This window comes from Grampus griseus (assembly GCF_964374135.1).
Source record: "Grampus griseus genome assembly, chromosome: 14".
NCBI lineage: Eukaryota > Metazoa > Chordata > Mammalia > Artiodactyla > Delphinidae > Grampus > Grampus griseus.
In genome coordinates, this window is record NC_139008.1 from 55,319,205 (window position 1) to 55,346,173 (window position 26,969).

A 26,969-nucleotide genomic window follows, 5' to 3' on the forward strand; every position below is an offset into this window, starting at 1 on the left:
TATGAATCAGAAAACTTCCACAACAGCAGACGACCGTGGAACACAGACAACCCAAATTGAAGGTCACTTTTTTCCGGCTCTTTTATTCCTTTAACATCTTAACAAAAGAAGATTCCCCAAAGCTTAAAAAAACCTTTGAAAAATATAATTTCATATTATTTACATAACATATGAGTACAGGTCCCAATATCATACAAACATTGTTATGTTAGAGATACAGTGGGAAGGCATGATGTAACTCACTGCCTCTTGGATGGCTAGGGTAACAGACATATTTTCATTTTCCAACTACCTTTGTCACTTATTATCCTGATGCATAAACTATTAGGCACCTGAGAGGTTGGAAGACTTCTGAACATGAACTTCAGTACCTTCTATTTTGATCTTATTTATTATTTTCAAAATTTACTGCATTTTAAATCTCTTTACAAGTTTAATTCATCCACAACTAAGCCACCTTTATAGTCATTATCCTGAACAATCAAATATTAACCACATGTACTGTTAATGTGTGCACAGATCTAAAAGTCAAACAAACAACTGTGCAGCCAAGTTGTACAGGATGTATATTTAAACCCAGGAAATTCCCTAGTGCTTTGTGAGCAATCTAAATTCTATTAAAGTGACAACTCTTCAGTTTCCATGCTCTAGACTGTTTTTTGTTTTACATATCAAAAAATGACTGACAATAATTGCTACTTATAAATTAATCAAGAAACCTAAGATAAAAAAATTCTAAATTATAGTTTTATTTGTATTTAAAAATACATTGGAAATTCTGCATATGCCCATGATCAAGCTTATTTTCAATGCACATTACTTAAATTTTGATGACATGGTTTGTTCTGACAAGTCCTTTTTCAAGCTGAACACCAAAAAAGGAAACTCCCTAAGATTTCCACTGGCCCTGCCGCCGACGATGTATATTGCTTCCTTGCTAATGATGATGGATGACTTTCATCTGCCTTTTATCACCTGAACAGTTTTCCGACCATAATGATAATAACTGTAAGCTGATGCAGCTGTGGTAAAAGCTGTAAGACACCTTTTATGGAAGGAAAGAAAGAAAATTTAGTCTAAACTCTAAAAAATGCTAACTATAAGAACCATAAAGAATACATTTAAAGGAGTTGTTTCAAAGTAAAAAAGCCTGTGTTGGTGTAATTTTTTTTTAACAAGAATTTAAATATACTGCTTTTCTTTAAGACTTCATTTGAATCAGTAATGTCAAACAGAATTAATCTAATCAGTCTGAAAAAAATAATAATAGCAATTGTCATTTTTTACCCAGACATTATTCTAGGTAGTTTTATTTTCACAGCAACCTCATCTTACAGAGGAAACAGTGCCCCAGAGTTTGCTCAGGGCCACAGAACTATGAGTCTGGCTTGGTTCCAACTCTAGAGCCCTTGTGCTCCTCCCACTGTTCCACGCTGCTTAGAGTGTTAGTTTTAGAAGCTATTTCTTACAGATCTTGGGAATTCTAATATCTGAGTCATTTTAAATAAAATTCAGCTTTCTTTACTGATATTTCCTTAAAATTAAGGAGAATTAATCAGATTCTCTTTGAAATGACACGAGTGACACTCAGGGCTTGCTGAGCGCTCGCAGCTAACACGTTCCTTTTTGGTGCACACATGTACTTCTGTTTCCACCAGGTGAGGTGTAGGCTCATCAAGAATCTGTTTGATCTCAAACCTGTTTATGCCAGTTTGATATCCTAAATTCACACATAATGAAACGTACAGGTAGGAAGAGTCGCTATTTCTGAGAACTAAGCTGGAGGCTTTGGAAAGGCTTGATATCACAGCAAGTTGCTAAAAATTACTGTCAAAGTAAGTAGACAATGTAATTGTTAAAATACTAGAGAAAATGGTAAAAATCTAGAAAGTTTCTATACTCTGATTGCTTCATAAATGTCTTACATTCTTATATCACTTTAAAAGCAGAACATGAAAATCAGAGAGGTTGTATTATGGATGCAGTTTTTTGCAAGAAAGAAAAAAATCCCACTGATGAGCCTATAATCAAAGAAAAGGCATTGAGCCTTTATCAGAAGACGTAGGACAAATCAGAATGAATGTACGATTATATATTTTAGAAAATAAAATGTCTAGCGTGTGTATCATTTTTAAAGCTTTTTAGCTTAACTGACTTTAGTTAACCAACTATTTTCTGGCTCAGACTGCATCAAGCAATGTTTTAATTATCGAGTTAAAAGTAGAGTAAAAATACAGTGCTTTAGTATCAGTGTGGCATAAAGTATGAATGTGACACATTTTCAAGGCTATACATAACCTTAATAAAATAAAACTCAAACTCCTTTCTCCAAGTTTCTCTCCCACTCTGCCCCCTTCACTAGGCTGGGTGCACTTTCCCCCTATCCACTCTCCTGCACGTCTGACTTTGCTCAGGGTCTGCCCTTCACCAGAATGGCCTCCCCTCAGTCTCTCTCCACCTAGACCTCATGGCTCAAATGCTACTTCTTCCCTGAAGCTTTCCCTCTTCTTCCTACCTGGAAGTATTTTTCTCTACTCCAAAACCCCAACACATTATCTGTACCTCTCATCCCTTCTAATTTGCATGAAACCCCCTATAACTTCTATATTCTACACTTGATAGTAAGCTTCTTAAAAATGGTATCAATCAAAAAATATAGCCCACAGCTTTACCCAAGTGCTTAATAAACATGATTAAGAACAAAGTAATTCTAGGATTGTCAAAATAAGCCATTTTGTTGACATTCTCAGAGAGTAATTCTAAGTTTAGCTTACCACAGGATCTGAAGATAAATGCTGTCAGCATAATTGAAAACCGGAGCTGCCAAAGAAGCTGCCACCAAGATTAACTGGACTGCTGTGTTAACCTAAAAATAAGAAGTCATAAATGAACAGTGCCAACCCAATTATGTTTCAAGCTCACAAGAGAAAGGCATAACCCATCACAGTATAACACAACAGACCCTCAGGGATGCTGTAATATCCCTGCCAAAGAAGCTGGCATTCACACAAAAGGCTGAATTTCACTAACAGGCCCATCTGTCTCCACAGCTGCCCTATCTAGTGAGGGGAAGGGCAACTATCAGAAAACACCACTATCTTGAATTTCCATAGCAATAATGTTGCAAAGTTCTCTGCCTTTTTCTCAGTTGCCTATTAAAACAGCCCTGTGAATATGGAAATAATGAAGATACTCTTCACAGGTAAAAAGGTAATGAGTTAAGTGAATTGCCTGCAGTCATAGCAGGTTACAGATCCAAACCCAGAACCCACATTTCCCAGTACTCCATTCAATGCTCCTTTCACTTGCCTACCACCTGTCAAACCTATGAAGTTAGAAAACTGAAATGCACTAATCTCCATGAGAGAGGCTCTAAGTTCGGAAATGAGTAGGTTTCCCTACCCTAAAAGACAGCGTGGTGGAGAAAAGGAAGACAACAAAACCACTGGAGACTTCCTGTACTCATTGAGAGAAGCATTCTGGGGAAGCGGGTGATGTATGAATCCGTGGGTGATGTGTCTAGAGAAGCACCTATGTTCTCTCATCCATTGTGCAGCCAAATTACAAGGATTCGACTCCGTTTTAAAAATAAGTAATAAAAATTGTCTGGAGAACTCCCTGCAAGCCCAAGGAATTAAGGCATTTGTCCCTGGTACCTCTTTAAGCCACCTTCTGTACAGTGCTATACTCCAATTACTGTACTTGATACATATGTAAGTCACAAAAATAAATAGATAAAATAAATAGACAGATAAATAAATAACGCATATTTGTAGGTAAAAATTCACCCCAGGGAGTCTCTGGTTTAAGAGTAATCATCCCTCTGTCCCAAAGATGATCAGCATCCCTAACCTGTTAAACCTCTGTCACAAGGCATGGAGCAAAAGAATAATTACAGCAAACTTACCAAGGTTACTAGTAAAACAAATCTGCCTTCAGAGACATTAATAGTGTCCTCTCTGTGTGCAAAGACTGGCATACAGTTATTATCCTGAAGAGGGCTCAGGAAAACAGATGGACAACTAAGAGTAGGAGTTGTTTATTAGTGAATAAAACTTTCTCATGTCCCTTTCCATGTTAACAATCGATCTTGCAAATGAAAGGACCTTGTTATATGGTGTTTTCACTACAGGGAGGGGTGGGTAGTGAAACCAGAAAGAAATTTTCATACTCTCTTTGTGTCAATATGCAATTACATTGCCACCTCCCCTAAGTGGTGGCCCTAATACCTCATTTGGAGACTTAAATTCTTACACCACCAACACAAAACACAACATATATACTAAAGATCCAGAAAGCCTGGAGGACAAAAGAACTGGGCTAATGACCCCACTCTCTATTCTCTATGGTCAATACATTAAAATGTGTCTCATTTTCAGCTGCTCCAGACTGAGGTTTATAGTCATCAAAATAAAATCCTCAACGGTTTTTAACTTAAAAGGATGTTGTGTGTCTCTTACCTTGCTGATGAAGGTTGGTTTTAACCTAGCAGTGGCATAACAAGGATTGAAATACTTAGAAAGTGTTCTCTGGCAGAGGACAAAAAAAACAAAGTTTATTCATCATTCAAGTTTAAAATAAATATTTTGTTATTATATGCAACAGTTACTGAGTGTATAACACACGCCTGGCTATATGCTAGATAAACCCTTTATCTGCATCTTCTTTTATTATACTATATAAGCAACATCTACATTCTTCATAAATCACCTACAGTTTATTGAAAATAGATTTTTTAATTTATAGATTTCTCAATTTCTATAAATTTCTAACACAATAACTATCATAAAGTCTGCTTAACTATGTCTTTCTACTAAATAGATTCAACAAATCTCCCTCATCACTGTTTTCTTTATAGGCTAAAAAGAACCAAAATGAATAAAATACTGCCATTTTCACCAGGCTGGGAATCAAAAGATGAGGTTGTTATGTTCATGAGGTGGCTATAAGCTATGCTATGCTTATGTGCTCAAATATTTGTAGAACCAATGAACAAATGTGTGAACAAACCACTCCATGCTCATAAAACTGTGATTTTAAAAACCAGTTCTAGATAATCCATAGTAGAAGCTAAATTAGACAGGGAAGGGTGCTTAGTTATACAAAACACTCCTAAACAGAGTTTGCTGCTAGGGATGGGGCTAGCTGGCCTGAGTTTTATGGACTATCAACTAAAACAATGTTGACTTATAACAAAAACATCCTTTTAAAAATTGATCATTCATATTTTCACTGAACAGCTACCATAATGGGTGATTCAAATAGCAAGATGACAGTTATGTCTGTTTTCTTTAAATTCCTAATAAATGGATTGAATACATAATAGTCATAAATTATTCCCATAAAGTGAAACTCAGTATGCAATAATGATTTTTTTCTTTTGCCTTAAGTTACAGTAATACTAAAAGAACATTTTTTTGAAACAAACTCACCGGTGTTGGAAGAGTTCGATATCTGATATAAAAAACAGCAGCAATCAACATTACATCTCTTGAAATTATCATATAAGTAAGTGGAACTGAAAATCAAATATAAAATAATTTTGATTGGGATTTTGAAAATTATTAAGACATTATACATACAATGAAGCCTTACCATAAACTGGTGTTTCATCTAAGCAAAAATTTTAAAATAAACACTTATTGATGCCTGTTTAGGGTCCCTACAGTGAACCACTGATTTTTATGTTTTTTTAACCTGCCTTCAAAACAAGGTGAAAGACAGACTATGGCTTTTAAAGTCACATTTCAGAATGTTGATCCTCTCACCCCTTTCTGTATTTTTTTTTCCTTGCATACGTTTTTAAATTGCAGTTAATCAGTGTCAGCTCTACTCAATCCTATTTCCTTTGTTACTTCCCAGCTTTGTAAATTTAGAAAAAAGATCACCAAGCTCACTATAATTACACGGAATGAGATGGTAAAAAGGTTGGAAAGGATGCCGGGACTCAAGGCATTCTTTTTTTTTTTTTTTAATAAATTTATTTATTTATTTTTGGCTGTGTCGGGTCTTCATTGCTCACGCGGGCTTTCTCTAGTTGCGGCGAGCGGGGGCTACTCTTTGTTGTGGTGCACAGGCTTCTCATTGCAGTGGATTCTCTTGTTGTGGAGCACGGGCTCTAGGCACGTGGGCTCAGTATTTGTGGCTCGCTGGCTCTAGAGCACAGGCTCAGTAGTTGTGGCGCATGAGCTTACTTGCTCCGTGGCACGTGGGATCTCCTGGGACCAGGGCTCAAACCCGTGTCCCCTGCATTGGCAGGTGGATTCTTAACCACTGTGCCACCAGGGAAGTCCTAACTCAAGCCCTTCTGACTTTTAAGAACTCTGACTGCTTGCTTCTGCATTCTAGATTATTTTATGAACAGTAAAATTTGCTATGTGTACCACTTGTGGAGAGCCAAAATATCTTCATTTTTGCCTGGCCAGTTCCTATCCAGGCAATTGCTATTTTTTCTTCTGCTCATTCATTCAATGAATTCTAGTTAAACATGAATTCAACTTGTTGATAGTTTTCTCATTATTCCTAAGATCCTACAGGACGGTCCCAGTGCCAGCAGAAGGACATTTTAAGTGGATACCCAAGGAACTCCTGCTCCCTTGTCGAATGAGAATGGGAGGGCAGAGGTCCTGTTTCATTTTACATCCTTCCACGTTGAAGGAAGTTTTAACCATGAATATATGTCATGTTATTAGAAAAAAATATTTATTTAAAAAGGAAAAAATCTTGAGGCTAACACTCATTTCAAATTGTTTCAATTACTAAAATAAAAGAATCATGCACATCCCTTCCATAATACTTTCAAACAGTTCTTTGTGAATTACTTTTAAGGCCATACTTAGGGTCCTCTATTGGTTCAGAAACTTATGAAAAATCTCAGTAATTAATTACAGATTTAAAATTTAAATCTCTGCTGGTTGTGGCTGTGATGTAAGTGTTGATCCTTGGCCTAGTACTCAATGACAAGACGATTCCAAAGAGAAAACGCTTATCCACTCAAGTCATGGCATTTGGAGCACAAAGAAGACTCGACCGTATGAACCAAGTAACAAAACAAGGCAGTCATGATTTTTAGGAGGATTTTTGTGCCTGTAAACCAAACTTTTCTATAGTAATAATCAGCTGGCAAAATCAAATAACTATCAGATTTTATTTATTTTTAAATCAGATTTTAAAATGCAGCAAACTCATGTGGATTATATACAGTAAACACAACAGTAGAGGAAAATAAACACCTGTTATTGTAGTTCATCACCACAGGGGAAAAAGAATATAATTTAATTCTAAATAAAGTTTCTGCAGAAGAACAGATGAAGCAATTCAATACACTGCAAAGCCTTGGGCTCTAGTTCTATTAACTACTAAAATTACCATTTATTGGGCATCTGGCACCATTTAAGTATTTTATACATATTATGTCATTTAATCTACATATCAACTCCATGATATGGGAACCATCATTACCCCGTTTTACAAATATTGAAAACAAGCCTCAGGCAGATTATAAAACCTGGCCAAGGTCACCAGTTAGTCAGTACTACTGCAGAATGCATCTCTGGGCTCAGTTTACCATCTGTTAACAGTCTGGTGGAAGACAGGACTGTTTACAAAATCCAGTGTTCCCCAAACTGACTACTCATCACAGAATCACCTCGTGAAAGCTTCATAAAAGCAAAGGTGAATGCTCCCTGGGGGTTCACAAGCACAGCCAGACTGGGACCAGGCTGCACTGGGTGATCTCTAAAGCCTCTGCCAACTGAGAGCCTGTATACATACATGTTCTTACTGTGATTTGGGGGGCAATTTTGTCCAGTTCCCTGGCTTTTGAATCTTCTAACTGTTCCTGCTTTCTCTCCTGGCCTTCCTTTCCCTTTTCTTCCAGGGCTAAAGCAGCTTTCCTTTGTCTATTAGAGTATGATAGTGTGTTAGGGAGGTGTAAAATGTGTCAGGGAGTGCTCCAAGGTTTTCCTATTTGCTAACTCTGTCTGAAATACAGTTTCTGCAACAAAGAAGTACATCATGGGCAAATTTATTAGTGTTAAAGGGAAATAATAAAATCAAGTCACTTTTACATAGTAGAAGTTTGCATTGAAAATAATAAAGTTAACACACAGCCATAGTCATTTGTTATATATTTTCTATGGCTGTTTTCACACTACAATAGCAGACTTGAGTAGTTACAACAAAGACCACATGGCCCATAAAGTCAGAAACATTTACCATTCTGGCCTTTACAGAAGAAGTCTGCCAACCCTTGTTCTACATGTTAATCTCTAAACCAGGACCTCTGCAATCTCTAAGGAGCAAATGGAGAGCTCTTACCTACAAAATAGAGCTAAAGGTACTGAGAATTCAGGGCCACGCCTTGTCTCTCACTGTCTGTTCACCCTAGAGGGTAGTATACCACCCAACAAATTCCACCAATGCCCAGGGAGCACCCAGTTAAACATTTATGAAGTAAGCAGCCAAGAATCACCAGACATTTTAGCAAAGTCTCCATCATGAAAGAGAGACCAAAACAAACAGAAAAAAAAAAAAGAAGAAAAGAAATAGATACAATACAGGGGTTTAAAACCACCCCCCCACAAACACACATACAAAAACAGATAGAAGATGTCCTGAAATGATGATACTCACCTATGAAGTAAGAAAAAGACATTTTTAAAAATTTTTTTATTTATTTGTTTTATTTATTTATTTTTTGGTTGTGTTGGGTTGTCACTGCTGTGCACGGGCTTTCTCTAGTTGCAGTGAGCGGGGGCTACTCTTCGTTGCAGTGCACAGGCTTCTCATTGCAGTGTATTCTCTTGTTGTGTAGCATGGGCTCTAGGCACACAGGCTTCAGTAGTTGTGGCACATGGGCTCAGTAGTTGTGGCTTGCAGGCTCTTGAGCGCACGTTCAGTAGTTGTGGCACACGGGCTTAGTTGCTCCGCGGCATGTGGGATCTTCCCCGGCCAGGGCTCGAACCCATGTCCCTTGCATTGGCGGGCAGATTCTTAACCACTGCACCACCAGGGAAGCCCCTTGTTTTGTTTTGAAAGAACATACAGAACAAGAGCTCTTTATTTCCTCTTGGAAATTAAAAATGATAGCAATAAAAATGTCAATCGAGGGACTTCCTTGGCAGTCCAGTGGTTAAGATTGCACGCTTCCACTACAGGGATTGAGGGTTCAATCCCTGGTCAGGGAACTAAGATCCCACATGCCACGTGGCACAGCCAAAAACCAATTTTTTTAATTAAATAAATAAATTAACTAAAATGTCAGTAGAAGGGGTAAATGACAAAGTTGGGGAAATTTCCCAGAAAGAGAACAAAAAGTGTTTCCAGTAAGAAAAGAACCTAGGGAAAAATGTTTAGAACTGATGGATAAGTTTTCAGACTGAAGGGGCCTTCTTAGTACCCAGCACAATGGAAGAAAGATTTACTACAAACTCTAGTAGGATCTAGAACATATAACACTGCAAAATTTCAGACCTATAGGTAAATGAAAAGATCCTCAGGTTCAGCTCCATTAATATCTGAGTAGGTAATAATTCTCCTGCTAAGACAGTTAAAGAAGAACATTAAACAAAAAAATCTTGAAAGTGAAAAGCTTGTAAGATGCTAAGAAAGTATCAGAATGAGAACTCAGGAAAATAAGCCTAGGTACTCAAAGCCACTCAAAGCCACTGTCCCTAACCCTAGGGAAGTAAGCCACAAAGCTGAATAGGGGTTTTGGCCGCCTTAAAGGGTGGGGAAACAGTAGTCAAAGCCCAGAGCCCTCAGGTTGGGCAGTGACAAACCACCTCCTAGCTTTAAGCTGGGATCTGAACAACTATTTCCACAGGGTTGGGAGAGGAGATGGCCCTATGCAAACTAAGCCTTAAAAAAGAATGTCTTATCATCTGGCCATCTAGGTGGTCCCAGACTGTTAGCATGCCTAGATACCTGGCAGAACTGAACAAAAAATCTCCTCTGGAGAGTGATGCCATCATCCTACACATCAAGATATTCCTCCAAATTATTTTTTAAATATTAGTACAGTGTCTAAACAGTCAAAAATAACCAAAGACATAAGATACCATGAGTGAGACTCAATAGAAACAGACACATGAAAGAGACCCTCAAAAGATATTTCAGAATTACCAGTGTTTATAAAACAACTAAAGCTTACTATGTTCAAAGGGATACAAAAATCAAGATTGAAAATTTCAGCAGGGAACTGCAAACTATAAAAGTTGATTTACTAAGTTTGCAGAAGAATGAAATAGAAATTTTATAACTAGAAAATATAATAGAAGACTTAAATGAATTTGGCACAGCTGAAGAGAGAATTAGTGAAATGAAAGAGCAAGCTTCATTAGTAATCATCTAGAATGGAGTGCAGAAAGATAAAATGAGGTATCATGCAGAAAAGAGGCTCAGACACTTAAAGGATACAGTGAAATCTAACACAGGTATACTGCAGTCCCAAAAGAAGGAGAAACACAGACAACAATACTTGAAGATTGTGGCTCAGAATTTTCTAGAACTGATTAAAGATATCAATCCACAGATTAAAAAGCCCAACAAATCACAAGCAGGATAAATAAAAAAGAAAATCACACCAAATATTGTGAAACTACAGAAAACCAAAGAGAAAGAGTAAATCTTAAAAGCAGACAGAGTAAAAGTACCTTTGAAAAAGAAATGGGTTAACAATTTCTTATTACCAAAAATGGAAGTGAGTAGACAATTGCATGGTACTTTAAATGTACTGAAAGAAAATTAACTACCAGCCCAGAATTCTATACCTAACAAAAATATCCTTCAAGAATAAAAGCAAAATCAGACAGAGAAAGACAAATACTGCGTGATATCACTTATATGTAGAATCTAAAAAAAAAAAAAGAGAGATAGAAAGAGGCTGGTAAAAAGACACAAACTTTCAATTTTAAGATGAAACAAAAGATGAATAAGGTCTGAGGATCTAATGTATAACACACTGACTAGTTGGTAACACTGCATTGTATAATTAAAATCTGCTAAGAGAGTAGAATTTAAATGTCCTCGCACAAAGAATAAAGGCAACATAAAAATATTTTCAGAGAAACAAAGAAAAGAATGTACCACCAGTAGACCTGTATTAATAGAATTTCTAAAGATATACTTTAGAGAAAAGGAAAATGATTCCAGGTGGAAGGTCTGAAATACACCAAACATAAACCAGAAAAAAGTATGAAGATACATCTAAATGAACACTGACTTAATAAACAATATCATGTGGGTTGAACACATAAATAAAATTAAAGTATGAGAATAACCTAAATTGAGAAAGGAATAAATGGAGTTAAAGTATTCTAAGGCCCTTCCAGTGCCCAGAAGGCATATAGGCATCCCTCGGTATCCATGGGGGGTTGGTCTGAGGATCCACCCTGCTTCCCCCAACATACACCAAAATCCACAAATTCTCAAGTCCCTTATATAAAATGGTGGAGTATTTGCATATAACCAATGCACACCTTCCCATATGCTTTAAGTCATCTCTATATTACTTAATACCTAATACAATGTAAATACCCTCAGTTTCCAGTTTGCAGCAAAGTTTGGTTGGAACTTTCTAGATTTTCTTCCCCCCAATCTGAGGTTGGTTGAATCCGTGGATGGAGAACTCCCAGATACAGAAGGCCAAATGTATAGATTTGTTAACATTAAACTTTGATAAGGTAAAGATGAATTATAATTTTGAGACTAGCTAAATGTTAACAGAGTGTAAAACTTTCCAATTGGTACAGGAAAACAGTGATAATTATAGAATATAGAATATAGACAAAAGTAGAATAGAACATACAGGCCAAATAAAACACAAAATAAAATAGAAGACTGCTACACAAATACTAGTAATCATAGTAAATGGATTAAATGTTCCAGCTGAAAGATAAAATATTTTTAGACTAGATAAAGTAAAGAAAAACCATCTATCTATATGTTATTTTTAAGGAATATCTAAAATATAAAGATGTGGACAAGTTGAAAGTAAAAGATTGGTTTATCATGTAAGCACTGACCAAAAGTAAGCTAGTGTAGCTATAGTAATAGTCAACAAAAGAGACTTCAAGGCAGGAACTTCCCTGGCAGTCCAGTGGTTTAAGACTCTGCCTTTCCACTGCAGGGGCCACAGGTTCAATCCCTGGTCAGGGAACTAAGATCTCACATGCCAGATGGTGTGGTCAAAAAAAAAAGAGAGAGAGAGAGAGACTTCAAGGCAAAAATCATTTCTAAAGATATAGAGGGTCACTTCAAAATAAATCATTCAATTCACCAAAAAGACATAACAATTCTACTTTATATGCACTTATTAATAGCATGACTTCAAAAGACATGAAGCAAAAATCAGAGCTAAAAAGAAAAAATAATGGAAAATTGGACACAGCAGGAAACTTTACTCTCTCAGTAACTGACAGAAAAGCAGACCAAATGTAAAAAATAAGTCCGTAAAGAAGGAGATTTAGCCACCAGGATTAAAAACTTGACCAGGGACTTCCCTGGTGGCACAGTAGTTAAGAATCTGCCTGCCAATGCAGGGGACACAGGTTCAATCCCTGGTCCAGGAAGGTTCCACATGCCGCGGAGCAACTAAGCCTGTGCACCAAAACTACTGAGCCTGCGCTCTAGAGCCCACGAACAAGCCACAACTACTGAGCCTTCATGCCACAACTACTGAAGCCCACGTGCCTAGAACCCATGCTCTGCAAAAAGAGAAGCTACCGCAATGAGAAACCCATGCACCACAACGAAGAGTAACCCCTGCTCGCCACAACTAGAGAAAGGCTGCATGCAGCAATGAAGACCCAACACAGCCCAAGATAAAGAAATAATTTACTTAAAAAAAAAAAAATTGACCAAATGGACATATGTAGAACATCATACCCAATGACTGCAGAATACATATTCATTTGAAAAACGCATAAAATGTTTATAAAATTTGACTGTATACTGGGCTGAAGGGCTAAAATCACAGAGCATGTTCTCTGAACACAAGGTAATTATGCTTGAAATCAATAACAAAAAGATACCTAGAAAATCCCACAAATTAAGAAATAAATTTTTATTAACACCATAGGCCAAAGAAATATCATAATGGAAACAGATTACTTTGAACTCGATAATGACAAGAACACTAATACCAACATATGAGATACAGTGAAAGGGATACTTAGAGGAAATATATAGCCTTAAATGCAAACTTTAAAGAAGAAAAGCTGAGGGAATTCCCTGGTGGTCCAGTGGTTACAACTTCGTGCTTCCACTGCAGGGGGCACAGGTTCAATCCCTGGTTGAAGAACTAAGATCCCACAACGGCACAGCCAAAAAAACAAACAAAAAAAGGAACGAGTTAAACATTCATCTACAGCTGTGTTGTTCAATACAATAGCCATGAGCAACATGTAAAGATAAAGCACTTGAAATGTGGCTAGTCTGAAGTGAGAGGTGCTGTAAGTGCAAACAGCACACTGGCTTTTGAAGACAGAGTATGAAAAAACAATCTCATTAATGATTTTTTATTGATTATATAATGAAATGACAATATTTTCCATCTAGTGGGTTAAATAAAATGTTATTAAAATGGGGGGTGGCCTGGCACAGGCAGCAGTGCATGCACAGAGCACTCAGTCTCCACTGTAGCAGAAGTGCAAGCACACACACACACTTCACCTGTTTCTTCTCACTTTGAACATAACTACTAGAAAAATTTAAATTAGATCTATGGTTCCCATTATATTTCTACTAGACAGGACTGATCTATAGAATTTAGAAAAAGAACAGCAGAAAAAAACCAAAGGAGGAGACAGAAACAACAAAAGAGCAAGATTTAATGAAGTAGTAAACATATCAGAGAAGTTTGGCAAAGTTCAAAGTTGGTTCTTTGAAAAGATTCATAAAACAGACAAACCTCTGGCAAGACAAGTCAAAGAAAAAAAGGGACAAATAACTAATAATTAGGATGAAAAGGGGGACATCGCTACATAGTCTACAGACATCAAAACGTTAATGTGGATACTATAAATAGCTTATGGTAAATTTTTTTAAAATGTAGCTGAAATGGACAAGTCCCTAGAAAAACATCACAACTCACAAAACAGACAAAAGATGAACCAGAAAAACTGAATCACCCTGTAACCATTTTTTTAAAAAATGAATCAACTATTTTAAAACTTTTTCCCAAAGAAAACTCCAGGCTTCAATGGCTTCAACAAGTTCTACCAACATTCCAAGAAGGAGTAATTGCAATCTCACACAAACATCTCCCAAGAATGGGGTGGGGTGTGTGTGCACTCCCTAAATTCATTTTATGAGATTATTATAAACTTGATATTAAAACCTAACAAAGGTAGGGGACTTCCTTGGTGGTCCAGTGGCTAAGACTCCACGCTCCCAATGCAGGGGGCCTGGGTTCGATCCCTAGTCAGGGAACTAGATCCCACATGCTGCAACTAAGAATTCACATGACACAACTAAAGATGCCGCATGCTGCAACTAAGACCCAGCGCAGCCAAATAAATAAATATTAAAAAAAAAAAACCTAACAAGGGTATTTGTAGAAAAGAATTCCAGGCCAATCTTCTGAATCTAGATGTGAAATCTTCAACAAAATATCAGTAAACCAAATAGCAATATCTTCATAATATATCATGACCAAGTTAGATTTGTAACAGGAATGTCATCAGGTTCATTTAACTTAGAAAATCAATAACGTAATTCACCACACATTAAGCTTAAAGGGAAAAAATATGACTATCATAATACATGAAGAAAAAAATTTTCATAAAATTCCATATCCGATGTAAAAAAATTTCTGCGCAAACTGCCAGTGGAAGTGAACTTCTTTAATCTGAAAAAGGGGTATCTATAAAACCCTACAGGAAATGTCATATTTAATACTGAAAGACTGAAAGCTTTCCTTCTTAGACTGGAAATAAGACACAGATACCACTCCTATTCAACATTGCACTGTGCACTATTGTGAGGCAAATTTTTAAAAAGGTAAAAGGACTGGAGAAGAAGAAACACACTGTCATTAATTATAGATAATACATAATCAAGGATACAGAAAATCCAAGAGAATATACATTTATATTATTAGCATAAGAGTTCAGCAAGTTTTGCTAGACACAAAAACCACTGTCAGAGATGGAACTGATTTCATCCAATCAACATCAGCTACTACAAAATGAAATATTAAAAAAGCTACCATTTACAAAAGCATCAAGAACTATCAGTCACCTAGGAATAAATCTAATAAAAAAGTTTTATTACCTCTCTAGAGAAAACTGTAACATTTTGACATTTTAACAGACCTAAATAGAGTAAATACAAGATGTATGTGGATTGGAAGACAATATTGTAAAAATACCAATTCTTCCAAATAAATCTGTAAATTCAGTGCAACTCCAATAAAATCCCAACAGGTTTTTCTGGGGAACTTGAAAGCTGATTCTAAAATTCACACACAAATGAAAACAGGTAAGAATATCAAAGTGGAAGAATGTGCTCTATCATGTATCAAGACTTTTGGGGGACTTGCCTGGTGGCGCAGTGGTTAAGAATCCGCCTGCCAATGCAGGGGACATGGGTTCGAGCCCTCATCTGGGAAGATCCCACATGCAGCTGAGCAACTAAGCCCGTGCGCCACAACTACTGAGCCTGCGCTCCAGAACCCATGAGCCAAAACTAATGAGCCCACGTGCCACAACTACTGAAGCCCGTGCATCTAGAGCCCGTGCTCTGCAACGAGAAGCCTGCGCACAACGAAGAGTAGCCTCCGCTTACCGCAACCAGAGAAAGCCCATGCACAGCAACAAAGACCCAACGCAGCCAAAAATAAATAAATAAATAATAAAATAAATTAAAAAAAAAAAGACTTTTGGCAAAGTAATAATAATTAGGGATGGTACTGGTGCAAAGATAGACAAATCAATGGGGAATAAACTAGACAACCCAGAAATAACCCATGTATATATGAACATGGCAGTGAGTCTGGAAAGTATAGAATTTTCAATAAAAAGTGCTGGGATAATTGGGTGTCCAAAGAAGCAGTTAGAAAATTAACTTTTAAGAGAGAGAATTTTTTAAACCATCAACTAGGAATTATGCAAAGAAATTTTAAAAGCTTTCTAATACAAAACATAATCACACGTAAAGGAAAAGATATCAGAATGGCATGAGACTTCTCAACGGCAAGATGGAATCTGGAAATCTATAATCAGGGTCTTGAAAATTCTGAGTGAAAATAACCTGCAATTGAAAATTATGCCCCAATCAAGTATGGAGGGTAGAACAAATACATTTTAGATGTCTGTAGAATAAAGACATTGTACACCTCTAAAAACCTTGCTGCCAGGCTGCATCCTAGCTAGGAAACAACTGGAGATTCTACTCCACAAAAAGGAGGACCCTAACAAGGAAGCCATGGGAGCCTGGAAAAACAAACCCAACACAGAAGAGAGACAATGGAAGTTCCCAGAATGATAATTAAGGGAAGTTGCAGTTCCAAAAGCGACCTACATCAATTGTATCAACAATATCCATAATACCAAAACCTGGAAACAATTTCTGTGTTCACCACGGAAATACCTGGGCTGGCCAACCTTTGTAAAACAATACAACAAAATACAAAATAACTCTGAAAAATGAGAAGCATGAAAATACACACAGACACACACACACACACACACACACAAATTTTAATTGTGAATGTTAACAGAATGCTCCTTAGGATCTTTTCTCCTACAAATTATCTATATTACTTATAGCATACCCCTGCCCCTTCAATACCCCCAACCATTCACACACCATAATTCTGACTTTCAAAGAAGCACATGAACAGTAGTCTAATTCATTTTTAAATTTGGTATGTGGATTTAAAAGCCTAAAGGTAGGGACCTCCCTGGTGGCGCAGTGGTTAAGAATCCGCTTGCCGGGGCTTCCCTGGTGGCGCAGTGGTTGAGAGTCCGCCTGCCGATGCAGGGGACACGGGTTCGTGCCCCGGTCCGGGAAGATCCCACATGCCGTGGAGCAACTAAGCCCATGTGCCACAACTACTGAGCCTGCGCTCTAGAGAAGCCACCGCAATGAGAAGCCCCCACACCGCAACGAAGAGTAGTAGCCCCCGCTCGCCGCAACTAGAGAAAGCCCGCGCACAGCAACAAAGACCCAACGCAGCCAAAAATAAAAATAAATAAATAAATTTATTAAAAAAAAAAAAACAAGCCTAAAGGTAGAGGAGAAAAAGAATCTCTAGATTGGGAGACTATACTAGACTGAAACACCAGTAAACTTCTTCCTATCAAATGTCAGTAATAACATGGTATTGAAGGACCAAGTACCAGCTTCTTTGTTCTCAGATTCTAACTCTTGGAAATAAACAGTTTAATCTGAACCAAAGGATTAAAAACTGAGAAACACAGCGGAAGTAGAAAATGAACAACCAAAAAGCACATACAAAATACAAAAGATCATAAAATTTTGTTACAAAGAGTATGCAGGGGCTTCCCTGGTGGTGCAGTGGTTGAGAATCCGCCTGCCAATGCAGGGGACACGGGTTCGAGCCCTGGTCGGGAAGATCCCACGTGCCACGGAGCAACTAAGCCCATGCACCACAACTACTGAGCCTGCACTCTACAGCCCACGAGCCACAACTACTGAAGGCCGTGCACCTAGAGCCCGTGCTCCCCAACAAGAGAAGCCACTGAAATGAGAAGCCTGCACACTGCAACAAAGAGTAGCCCCAGCTCACCACAACTAGAGAAAGCCCACGCACAGCAACAAAGACCCAACGCAGCCAAAAATAATTAATTAAAAAAAAGAGTATTCAGACAATGTACAAACTATGTGTATAATTTAAAATTGCGTAATACCATCTAAGTAATAATAATAACAATGTGAAATTTTATAGACATCTTTAGGATTTCAGAGCTCTCACTTATTAAATTGTACTTAATAAATAATAAGACTTAGGAAAATTTTAAATTGCTTTCAAAAGCTAGGCACAAAGAAAATAATAGTTTCAAAAGATTCTAGGATAATATGAATTAGCTCAATTTTTTTGAAATATTTGTTTAATTTTAAACAATTTTACTAAGAAAACAATGCATTCTATAGTATATACAAGGTCATAAATTCTAAAGTAAAACAAATAGCTTGGAAAGCAAAACAGTTCAATAGTTTAAATTTAGGGAAACACTTTAAAGTTGAAAACATATTTTTGGAACAAAAATTATTTGTCTCTCAATCAAGAGAAATCCTAAGCTGATAAATGTGATTCTTCCCTGTACTATTTAAAAGTACGCATGACGCGTTCTTACCTGGAATAAGATCTGCATAGGTCAAGCTAACATATAAGATGCTGATAAGTATTTTATCAGCAAGTGGATCAAGAGCACTTCCCAAAGCTGATTTTTGATTGGCCCAGTTTCGAGCAATAAATCCATCCAACTGAAAATAGAAGTTTTTTTTTTTTTAATAAATGTCATAATAGGTACAGAGTAGATATCTTGAAGGTTAAGAGATACCAGAATAACCGCTATACTTGCATAAAATGTAGATAAAACCTCTTCTGTCTCTTACCCCCAAACCTTCTGTTTTACTGGTATACACTTAACTTTTAAATTACCAACTGGTCAGAAAATGATTTCACTTTTCTACAGAAAAAAGTTTTCACTTTTCTTTCTCAAGGCCTTCAGCTATTTTGCAATGTTTTCACAATGCCCCTTTGTGGGATGAACCCAGACACAAATTTAGAGATGTAAAGAACCCAAATAAAACTCAAAGAAAGCAGGACTGACAGAGCTTGGACTAGGCACCCCACCCCAACCCACCCCTCCCATCCCCCACCCCTTGAGCCCTGAGCTATTTCACTACAGCCAAAATAGCTGCTTTTACTTGCAAGGACTACCGTTTAACTGCGAGATTTTCTAACTTCCATTCCTACCTACTTTTCTATAATATGACCCAACTCCCTATGTTTTAGCTGTTATTATTTTTATTTTATTCTATTTTAACTGTTATTATCAATATTTTTTATCTAGTGCCACTGTTAATTCCATGTCTGACTGTATTGCATGACCTGTATTTGAATACAAAACTCAGTCCTCTGTACCTGGCCTACTTAAAATTTTTGATATGAAAATTACTTATTCACTACTCTTGGAAACAAATTATATTTTAAAGCAGAGGTCATACTTGGGTTACCAGGGGGCCAAAGAGGCCTGCAGGCTGGTTTTGTTTGACCTGCCCAGTGATTTTTTAAATATAAATTAGTTGCCAATATTTAAATATTCAAAGTCTTAACTCAAAAAAATCCAGATCTCCAGGCTCACTTGAGAAATGGGAAGATCTGGCCACCCTGGGGCCACAAAATTGACTGAAACCAAGTACTGCCTATTTTCATTAAACGAGGCAGATATTTTCTGGTTTTCCAAGTCCCTACCCCGGCTTTTACTCATTTTATTTAACTTCAAACTTCAACAAATATTTGAATTTTCCAGTCCTAGTTCCAAGGAAAAAGATCAAATTAATCTAGACGTAATTTAACATGGTACATTTTAAAGGATAAATAAGTCCTCCATATCTCAAGTATTCCAATGACTTAGAGCAGTCGTACAGGACAATGGTTAAGAACTTACTCTTCGTAGCAGAGCATAAGTGGTTCAAGCACTGGCTCTCCCACTCACTTAACTGTGTGACTCTGGGCAAGTTATTTGGCCTAAGCCTCAGTTTCCTCATCTGTAAACCAGAGATAGTGCTACCTACCTCGCAGGGTGGGTTGTCTCAGTACATAATGTGATTAATACTTGTTTAGCACTCAGCGCTTAGTAAATCCTCAAAAAAAGCAGTTACTAGCTATTACTACCTCAACTGAAAATATCTATTTTCTTAAGTATACTATAGGTAACACTAACAGAAAGTGCCTAGAACTGGGAGTTGGGGCCTTGGAAGATTCAGGTGTCAGTTCAGTTTCTGATCTCGGGGAACTTAACCTCCCATTTTATCACCATCATCACCCTCTTGTCCTCATTTTTCCTCTACTCACACTGGATTCCAAGGTCATCAACATCATCTCTTCTTTGTAAACCTCTATAACTCCCTACTCCACTCTCCCTCAACCCTGCTTAAATACAACTACCATGTACTATAGGCCTGCACCCAAGCAGCTGAACACTGATCAAGAAAAACACATAAATGGGCTGATTGATCTCACTTTTTCATGACCACAAATCTCCTGTGGGCACTCAATACTGCCTGGCAAACCCACACCTGCTTACTGTGCTTACCTTCCCTATTCATAGTCTGCTCATCCTTCCCAAAGCCTCTCTCTCTAGCTCATGACCATGTCTATATTTGCTCAAAAAACAGAAACAGAGTGTCAGTCCTCCCTTGTATTCCCACCTCCAAGTCCACCACCTACTAGTGTCCATGCACATTCTCTCTGCGGTCCCTGATCCCAAGTCCTCTTACCTTCTGAGTTTTCCCCACCTCCCCTGCATCATCAATCTCTCTCTTCCTACCCAGTCATTTAATTAATTAGTTAATTAACAACAAAAATTTCCCCAGTATGTATCTCTTTATAAACTACCCTTCCTTGACTATCTCTCTATCCCCCTATGAAGCAAAACTTCCCCAATGTGACATCTATTGTCATTTATGCTCGCCATGCATCACCTCATTTATGCTCGCCAACCCATTTTGACTGCCCCACCCTCTAGAGATTGTACCCATAAAAGTCACCAATGAATTCTACATTCTTAGCTTACTTGACCCCAACACAATTAAAGCACTTTCTTCACTTAACATCTGGGACACCTTATTGCCCAATTTTCTTTCTTTCTCACCAGCTATTCCTTCTCAGTGTCCTTTTTTGGCTCCTTCTCCATTGCTCCATTATTGTTCTTTTCTCTGACCTCTTCTCTTCTTTTACCACAGCCTAGATGATTTCATCCAGACTTGACCATCTATATGATGATAACTCTTAAATCTATCTCTAACCATGATTTCCTCCAACTCCAAACTACTGTATTCAACTACCCAATGTTACCTCTATCTGAACAGGCATAACAACTCTTTCCCACAAACCCTGTCCTACCCTGAGTGTTGACCATCACAGAAAATGTAAACCTCCATGCATCTGCTTGTTGAAAAGGAAAAAAGTAACAGCCTAGCACTCCTATTTAATTCCTTTCTCTCACCCCACATATCCAATCCATTAACATATCAACTCTATCTTCAAAACATATTTCCCAACCCTCTTCCCTAGATTACTATAAGCCTCATAACCAGCCTCTCTGCTTCTATTCTTGCATTCCTGTAATCCATTTCCCACATACAACATTCCCCTACTTAAACCCTCCATGAGTCCAGCCATCTGCCCAGCAGCCATTCTAGAGGCATCAAAACCTACATGAAGTAAACGTAATATGATGCCAGTTAACTCAGGTTTCTGTACACATTGTCTTACATATTTAGAAAAGTGTAAATGAGACCTCTCCCTTTTGATGAATATTGCAATCTCATGTGGCAACTAAAAAAACCTACAAACCAAAAAAGAGCAAATCCAGTAACTGAAAAACATCTTGCCTATTATGAAAAAAAAATTCCATTATCAATATAATGGCCTTTGACAGACTTGGAGACTATATTAATAAATGGAGGGCTTCAGGCTTCACAGATAAAAGCAGGGAGAAAAGAAGAGATTGTGAGAATGAGAAGTTGTGACAAACAGGAGCTAAACTCGGGAAAAAGAGGCAGTAACCACTTCAAGAAACTGTATTTGATGCATATTTAGAAATGCCATATAACAGTGCAAATGTCCTCATTATTTATCCTGCAGAATTTTCAGCTAACTCTGTATTGCTCAACAATGCTACTGGGCAGGTGTAATTTTGTTTCTATGAACCTCAAAGGGAACAGCTGATGTTACAAAGAAAGATGCTATGTGACTTTTATTAACAGAAAATTAGTTTCTCTTTATTCTCACTGAATACTGAGCAAAGCTTTTCAAACATACATCAGTTTAAAGAGGCACCAAATTATTATTGCCTGTCTGGGTACTCACTTGGATCTCAGACCAACCTTGTACAAGAATATACAATTTATATACATAATGTCTATTTCTACATGCTTTTGTCCTGATTTAAAATCTTTCCTCTACCTTTCCCCCACTTCCTTCAATTGTGTTTTTGCAGGACATATAGTTTTACAAGCCATTTCAAATCCTTTATGCAACAGGGTGGGTGATAAATACAAATAATGTCACACATGATGATGACTGGCCAGTCCACAAAAGCCTATATAACACATAGTGTGGCTTTCTGTTAGAAAATTATTTTCCAAGTTCTAATTGGAGATAACCTGAATAAATCTTTCCCTCCCTATAAACTGACACAGTGGTGTCAAGGTGCTCTTTTCTCCTTGGTCCATCTGCTGGGAGAGTGGAAGAAGGAAGGATGTCTAATGCCCACCTAGGGCAGGGTCTTCTGGAAGGTGGTCAGAGGGGTGTAGAGAAGGAATCAAGGACCAAATCTGTGGGGTGCCTATGGCCTCCTGCCAGCATAAACCTGAGCAGAGATCCGGCCTCTGAAAGCTCCCTGGTCACAACAACTGGCCCACTGTTTCCCTCTCCACCAGTAAAACCAACTGTTGTTGCAGATCAGATATTTCTCTCTACTATATAAGTAAAAAAAAGTCTCACAGCTTCTCTCCTTTATTTCTATCCCTAAAGCAAGTACTTGGCCCTTTGAGAATTTCTAAGGTTTTTTCTTCTATGAAGAAGTTAAAAACCAAGAGTAAAGAGCTCCCTCTCCCATGCCTCCCTACAACCTCCACTTCCTTCCTTAGATCATATAAAGAATAACAGAGTCCCATATAGATGTTAAAGACAAGCCTTTACACAAAGCACTAGGTGAAATTCATCTTGAGGATTTCCTTCCAAAGAAAAGCAGACTGAGTCTGTGCTATTTCAGTGTAGTAGAGACCCTGGGATTTAGAAGGGGAGCAAAACAGGGGGAGTGCCGGTACAACTTACCAAATCAGTTAGCCCAGCTAAAGCAAAAACTCCTAGTGCAATATTAAAATCTTCTTCAATAATCAAATAGCCCAAAACTGGGGCCAAGCCAATTCTCGTCATTGACAACATATTTGGGATTGTCCACGGGTTTTCATACTGAAACATAAAGACAACAAAATTTAAATACTATAAATTCATACTTTAAATAACTATATACATTGGAAAAATACACTCCATCAACTTAAAGGTTAGAAGCTACATAAACCTTAAAATTAGTACTTTCAGTTTTAAAATCCATTCCGTTATTTTTACACACATCTAAAACTGTTAAGAATGCAGATGAAGATATGTCATATACCAAATCACAGACTAAAATGTTGGTTGTATATAGAGTAGGTTTTCTCACTAAAGAGAGAAGGAATAAACATGTATTATCTATCATATAAGTCAAGCCTTTAATGTATTACTTCACCATCAGAATTCAAAACTAAAAACATACTGCTTTTAAAAGTGAAAATTCAACAACACTGTAAATCAACTATATCCAATAAAATTTTTTTTTAAAAAAGAATTACTTTCCCATTATACAAAATTAAAAAAAAAGATCTTCAGGAAGATCTTATACCTCAAGTAGACAAACGGTCTAGAAAGTGTCAGAAAAAAGCCGAATTATCAACCATGGGCATTTTGGCTAAAAAACATTTATTGCAAAATAACCTCTCCTCACTCCTCTACACATACCCATCAAAAGAATGCTAAATGCCATACACAGTGTTGGAGATACGAATGAAGAGGAATAAAACATTTAATTCCATAAGCTCATCACTAAACTGGAGAACTGCTAGAAGAAAATGGAACAAGGAAAAGGTATTGAGATACTTAGGAAATAAAGAGATTTTGTAAATTTGTTCAAAATAGCCACAGAAATGTTAAGATCCCCAACCAGAAGCTGAGGGCTTTCACAGCTCCCCTGTGGGGGCTTTATGATTCCTTGAAACTTCATTTGGAGCCAAGGTGTTTGAAGTTGGCACCAACAAAAGGGCACCTCAGCAGCTGCTCTGAAAACCATTCCTTCCTGGCCAAAGTCTGTTTCATGAGAGGGTGTTTCAACTTTAAAAAGCCTCAGCCTAGTGGAACTAAGATACACTGCACAGAACAGGGTACAGAAATAATACAGAGAAAAATGTCATTCCCTAAAGGCCGGATTTTTTTTCTCCACTGAGTCAAGACTGCCAGCTCTACCCCATGGGACTATCTCCTCACAAGATAACCCTACTTAACCTCTTTATCAATCAGTAACCTATTTGCCTGAACCTTAATTTTGACATTTCCACTTCTAAATACCTCTTTTAAAATACCTTCAGCCATTCTGTAAGAAAAGCCAGTTCTCTAAAGATACTAAGTTTGTGTTTATAAACAGAACCCAGCAAGAAATGTTCACCTCAGTTTGAAGGAATAATGAAGTTATTGGGGCCCAGTGGCAGAATACTGTCATTAAAGATACAGAAAAATTCAAATTCTGCAGGAAACAATCACCAAACAAGCAGCACTCCAAACCTCTACTCAAGGACCTTCTGTTGAACTAATCCACATTATATTAATTAAATGGAATCATTCTTGGAACATATTCCAAATTCAAGTTCAAAGGTCCAAGTGTTTCAGAGTCCAGAGGAAAAAAAAAGTCTGTTGACCATACTGCAATACAGAGTAAGTCAAATACTGATCCAGCATTACAGTGCCTCATTGAGGGGGGTGAGGAGGTACAGTTCATGATTGAGAGAAAGGAAAAACAAAGCAAAAGGTCAGAATACAGAGGCCCAAAATTAAACTCAGAGGCCCATGGGGAAAAATTAAAGACACAGTTGTAAACAGCCAGAGCATTTCATTTGGTGAATTAATAAACCAGACTGAATGTTCTTAGAACAATTAAAGGGATTCCTTTTAGCTCCACATATTTCAGTTAAAATAAAATACCTCAATTTATAATCATTAAATTTGTGAACGTTTCTAAGTTAAAATTAAGAGAGCTAATCTCAGATTACCCAACCAGATAACCTGTGGCATACTCGACCAACTACTGCCGTTCTTGGAAGGACTTCAGCCAGGATATGGCAACCTCAAAGCATCCAGCATTCATTCAAACCCCAACATGCTCTAGCTATTAATGTGGCCGAGACTCCTGCCAGGATGTAGCCACCCCAACCCATGCTGTATAACTGATGAAAGCAGCACAGGGGCCCACTGAAGACATAACAATTGAAGATGTAATAATTGCATGAGTCTTGCTACATGACATCAAAAGCTCTCCCACACTCATGCTCTCATGTCTTCTGTTTGGTCAGTATTTCAACAGGTAAGCAGACAAATATTTTCCTCCGTTACCTCAGGAAGAGAGGTTTAATCTTTTCCTATAATTAAAGGTTAAAGGATCTTTTAATTACGATTTAAATTACTTAGCTATCCTTCATCCTACAATATGTAAAGTCACCAAAGGTCAAATGATAGTTAACCAAACCTGCACAAGCAAACAGAAAGGCCTGTATATCATTCTGAAGACGCCCAGAGACTTGCCCTAAACATTGGGGATTCGCTTCAAAAAATTTAAAATGGGCTTTTAATAAGACAGGTGAAGGGTATTTTTACCAATGCAATATCCAGAGGCGCGTCCAGCTACCGGTGCGGATAGACGGGAAGGAGAGGGCTCTAACTTGACCACCGAGACAGGAGGACGCGGCTGGTACCCCTGACACTCACCCCGACCGAATGATCTGCCCATAACTTCTCTTCGGGGAACGCTTTAAAAGTTCTGAAACGGAAGCATCGGACCTCACCGGCCACGGCACGTTATTTGCGTTCGGGACCGAGCGCCGCCGCAGCAGTCGACCCCGACCCAGAGTCGCCCCTCCGCCTTCTCCTCGGTACGTACCAGGCTGGCGGCGCTCGCCGGGCCCCACCGGCCGCCCCGGGCCTCGGTGGCGGCGTCCTCTTGCACTGCGGGCCCGGGGGCTGCCTTCCCCGCGCCCGAGCAGTGGGCCCGCGGGCTGGCCCCAGGCAGCCGCAGGCCGAGCGCAGCCGGGCGCAGCCACCAGCGCTCCGCCAGGCACCCCAGGCAGCACGGCACTGGCGGCAGCAAGGCCCCGCGGGCGCGCCCCTTGCCCGGCCGCGCTCCCGGGGCCCACACGGCTACGCGCAAGGCACCCCACGAGGTGCGCGCCACCCGCGAGGCCAGCATGGCCCTGCGGGCGAGCCGCGGGGACGCAGGCGGCGAGAGCTCAGCAGCCCGGGGCACCGGCGAGTAGCTGCCCCATCGAAGCCCAGCAATATCGGAGAACCTCGACAGCCTCCATACTGGTTCTCAAACCTCAGCACGTTCGGTTATACCAGTGGCCTGGGCCGCCAAGAACGGACGCCGTCGCGACGCTTTTGCGACACCGTCGCCGCTGGCCTTCCCAGCGCCGGCGGCGACGGCGCAGGTGGCGGGAGTCACGTGCCGTTAGGCCCAGTGGGCTGCGGGGTAGCGGTCCGGCACGGCGCCGCAGTCCGCCCACAGGCGGGCTCCGGGCTCCGTGGGGAGGCGAGGAGAGGAACGCGCAGGGCAGGACTACGGCGCGGCGGCTGTGGCCGGGAGAGGGCGGAAGACATCTCGCGCCCCGGCCGGAAACCCGAGGTATGCGCGGCTCTGGGCACAATCGCGAGAGTTTTACATATTACTAAAATGTCTGATACAGAAGAAGTATTTAATACTAGCTCTCTGTTCTTTTCCCTCTTTTGAGCGTTGCATATGCCCAAAAATATGGGTGTTAGAAAATGTCAGTACTAGCAATTACTGATCGTTTACCTGAAAAAAGTGTTTACTGTAGCCAGGCTAGAGTGCATCATCCCGTTTAATCTTCCCAGCAACTCTCGGATGGGTTCCATTAGTATCTTACTTTTACAGATAAGGAAATTT

At 38.8% G+C, this 26,969-nt stretch overlaps 1 protein-coding gene across 1 annotated transcript; it reads right to left on the minus strand.

Moving 5' to 3' along the window:
- Positions 1–56: 56 nt before the first annotated feature.
- Positions 57–26,381, minus strand: CRLS1 (cardiolipin synthase 1). The gene is made up of 7 exons (XM_082669769.1): positions 25,947–26,381; positions 23,039–23,176; positions 18,324–18,453; positions 5,433–5,518; positions 4,461–4,529; positions 2,775–2,866; positions 57–1,045 (listed from the first exon to the last, which is right to left on the minus strand). Exons 1-7 carry the CDS (start codon positions 26,250–26,252, stop codon positions 958–960), a joined length of 909 nt encoding a protein of 302 aa, XP_082525895.1. The 5' UTR covers positions 26,253–26,381; the 3' UTR covers positions 57–957.
- Positions 26,382–26,969: the final 588 nt, after the last annotated feature.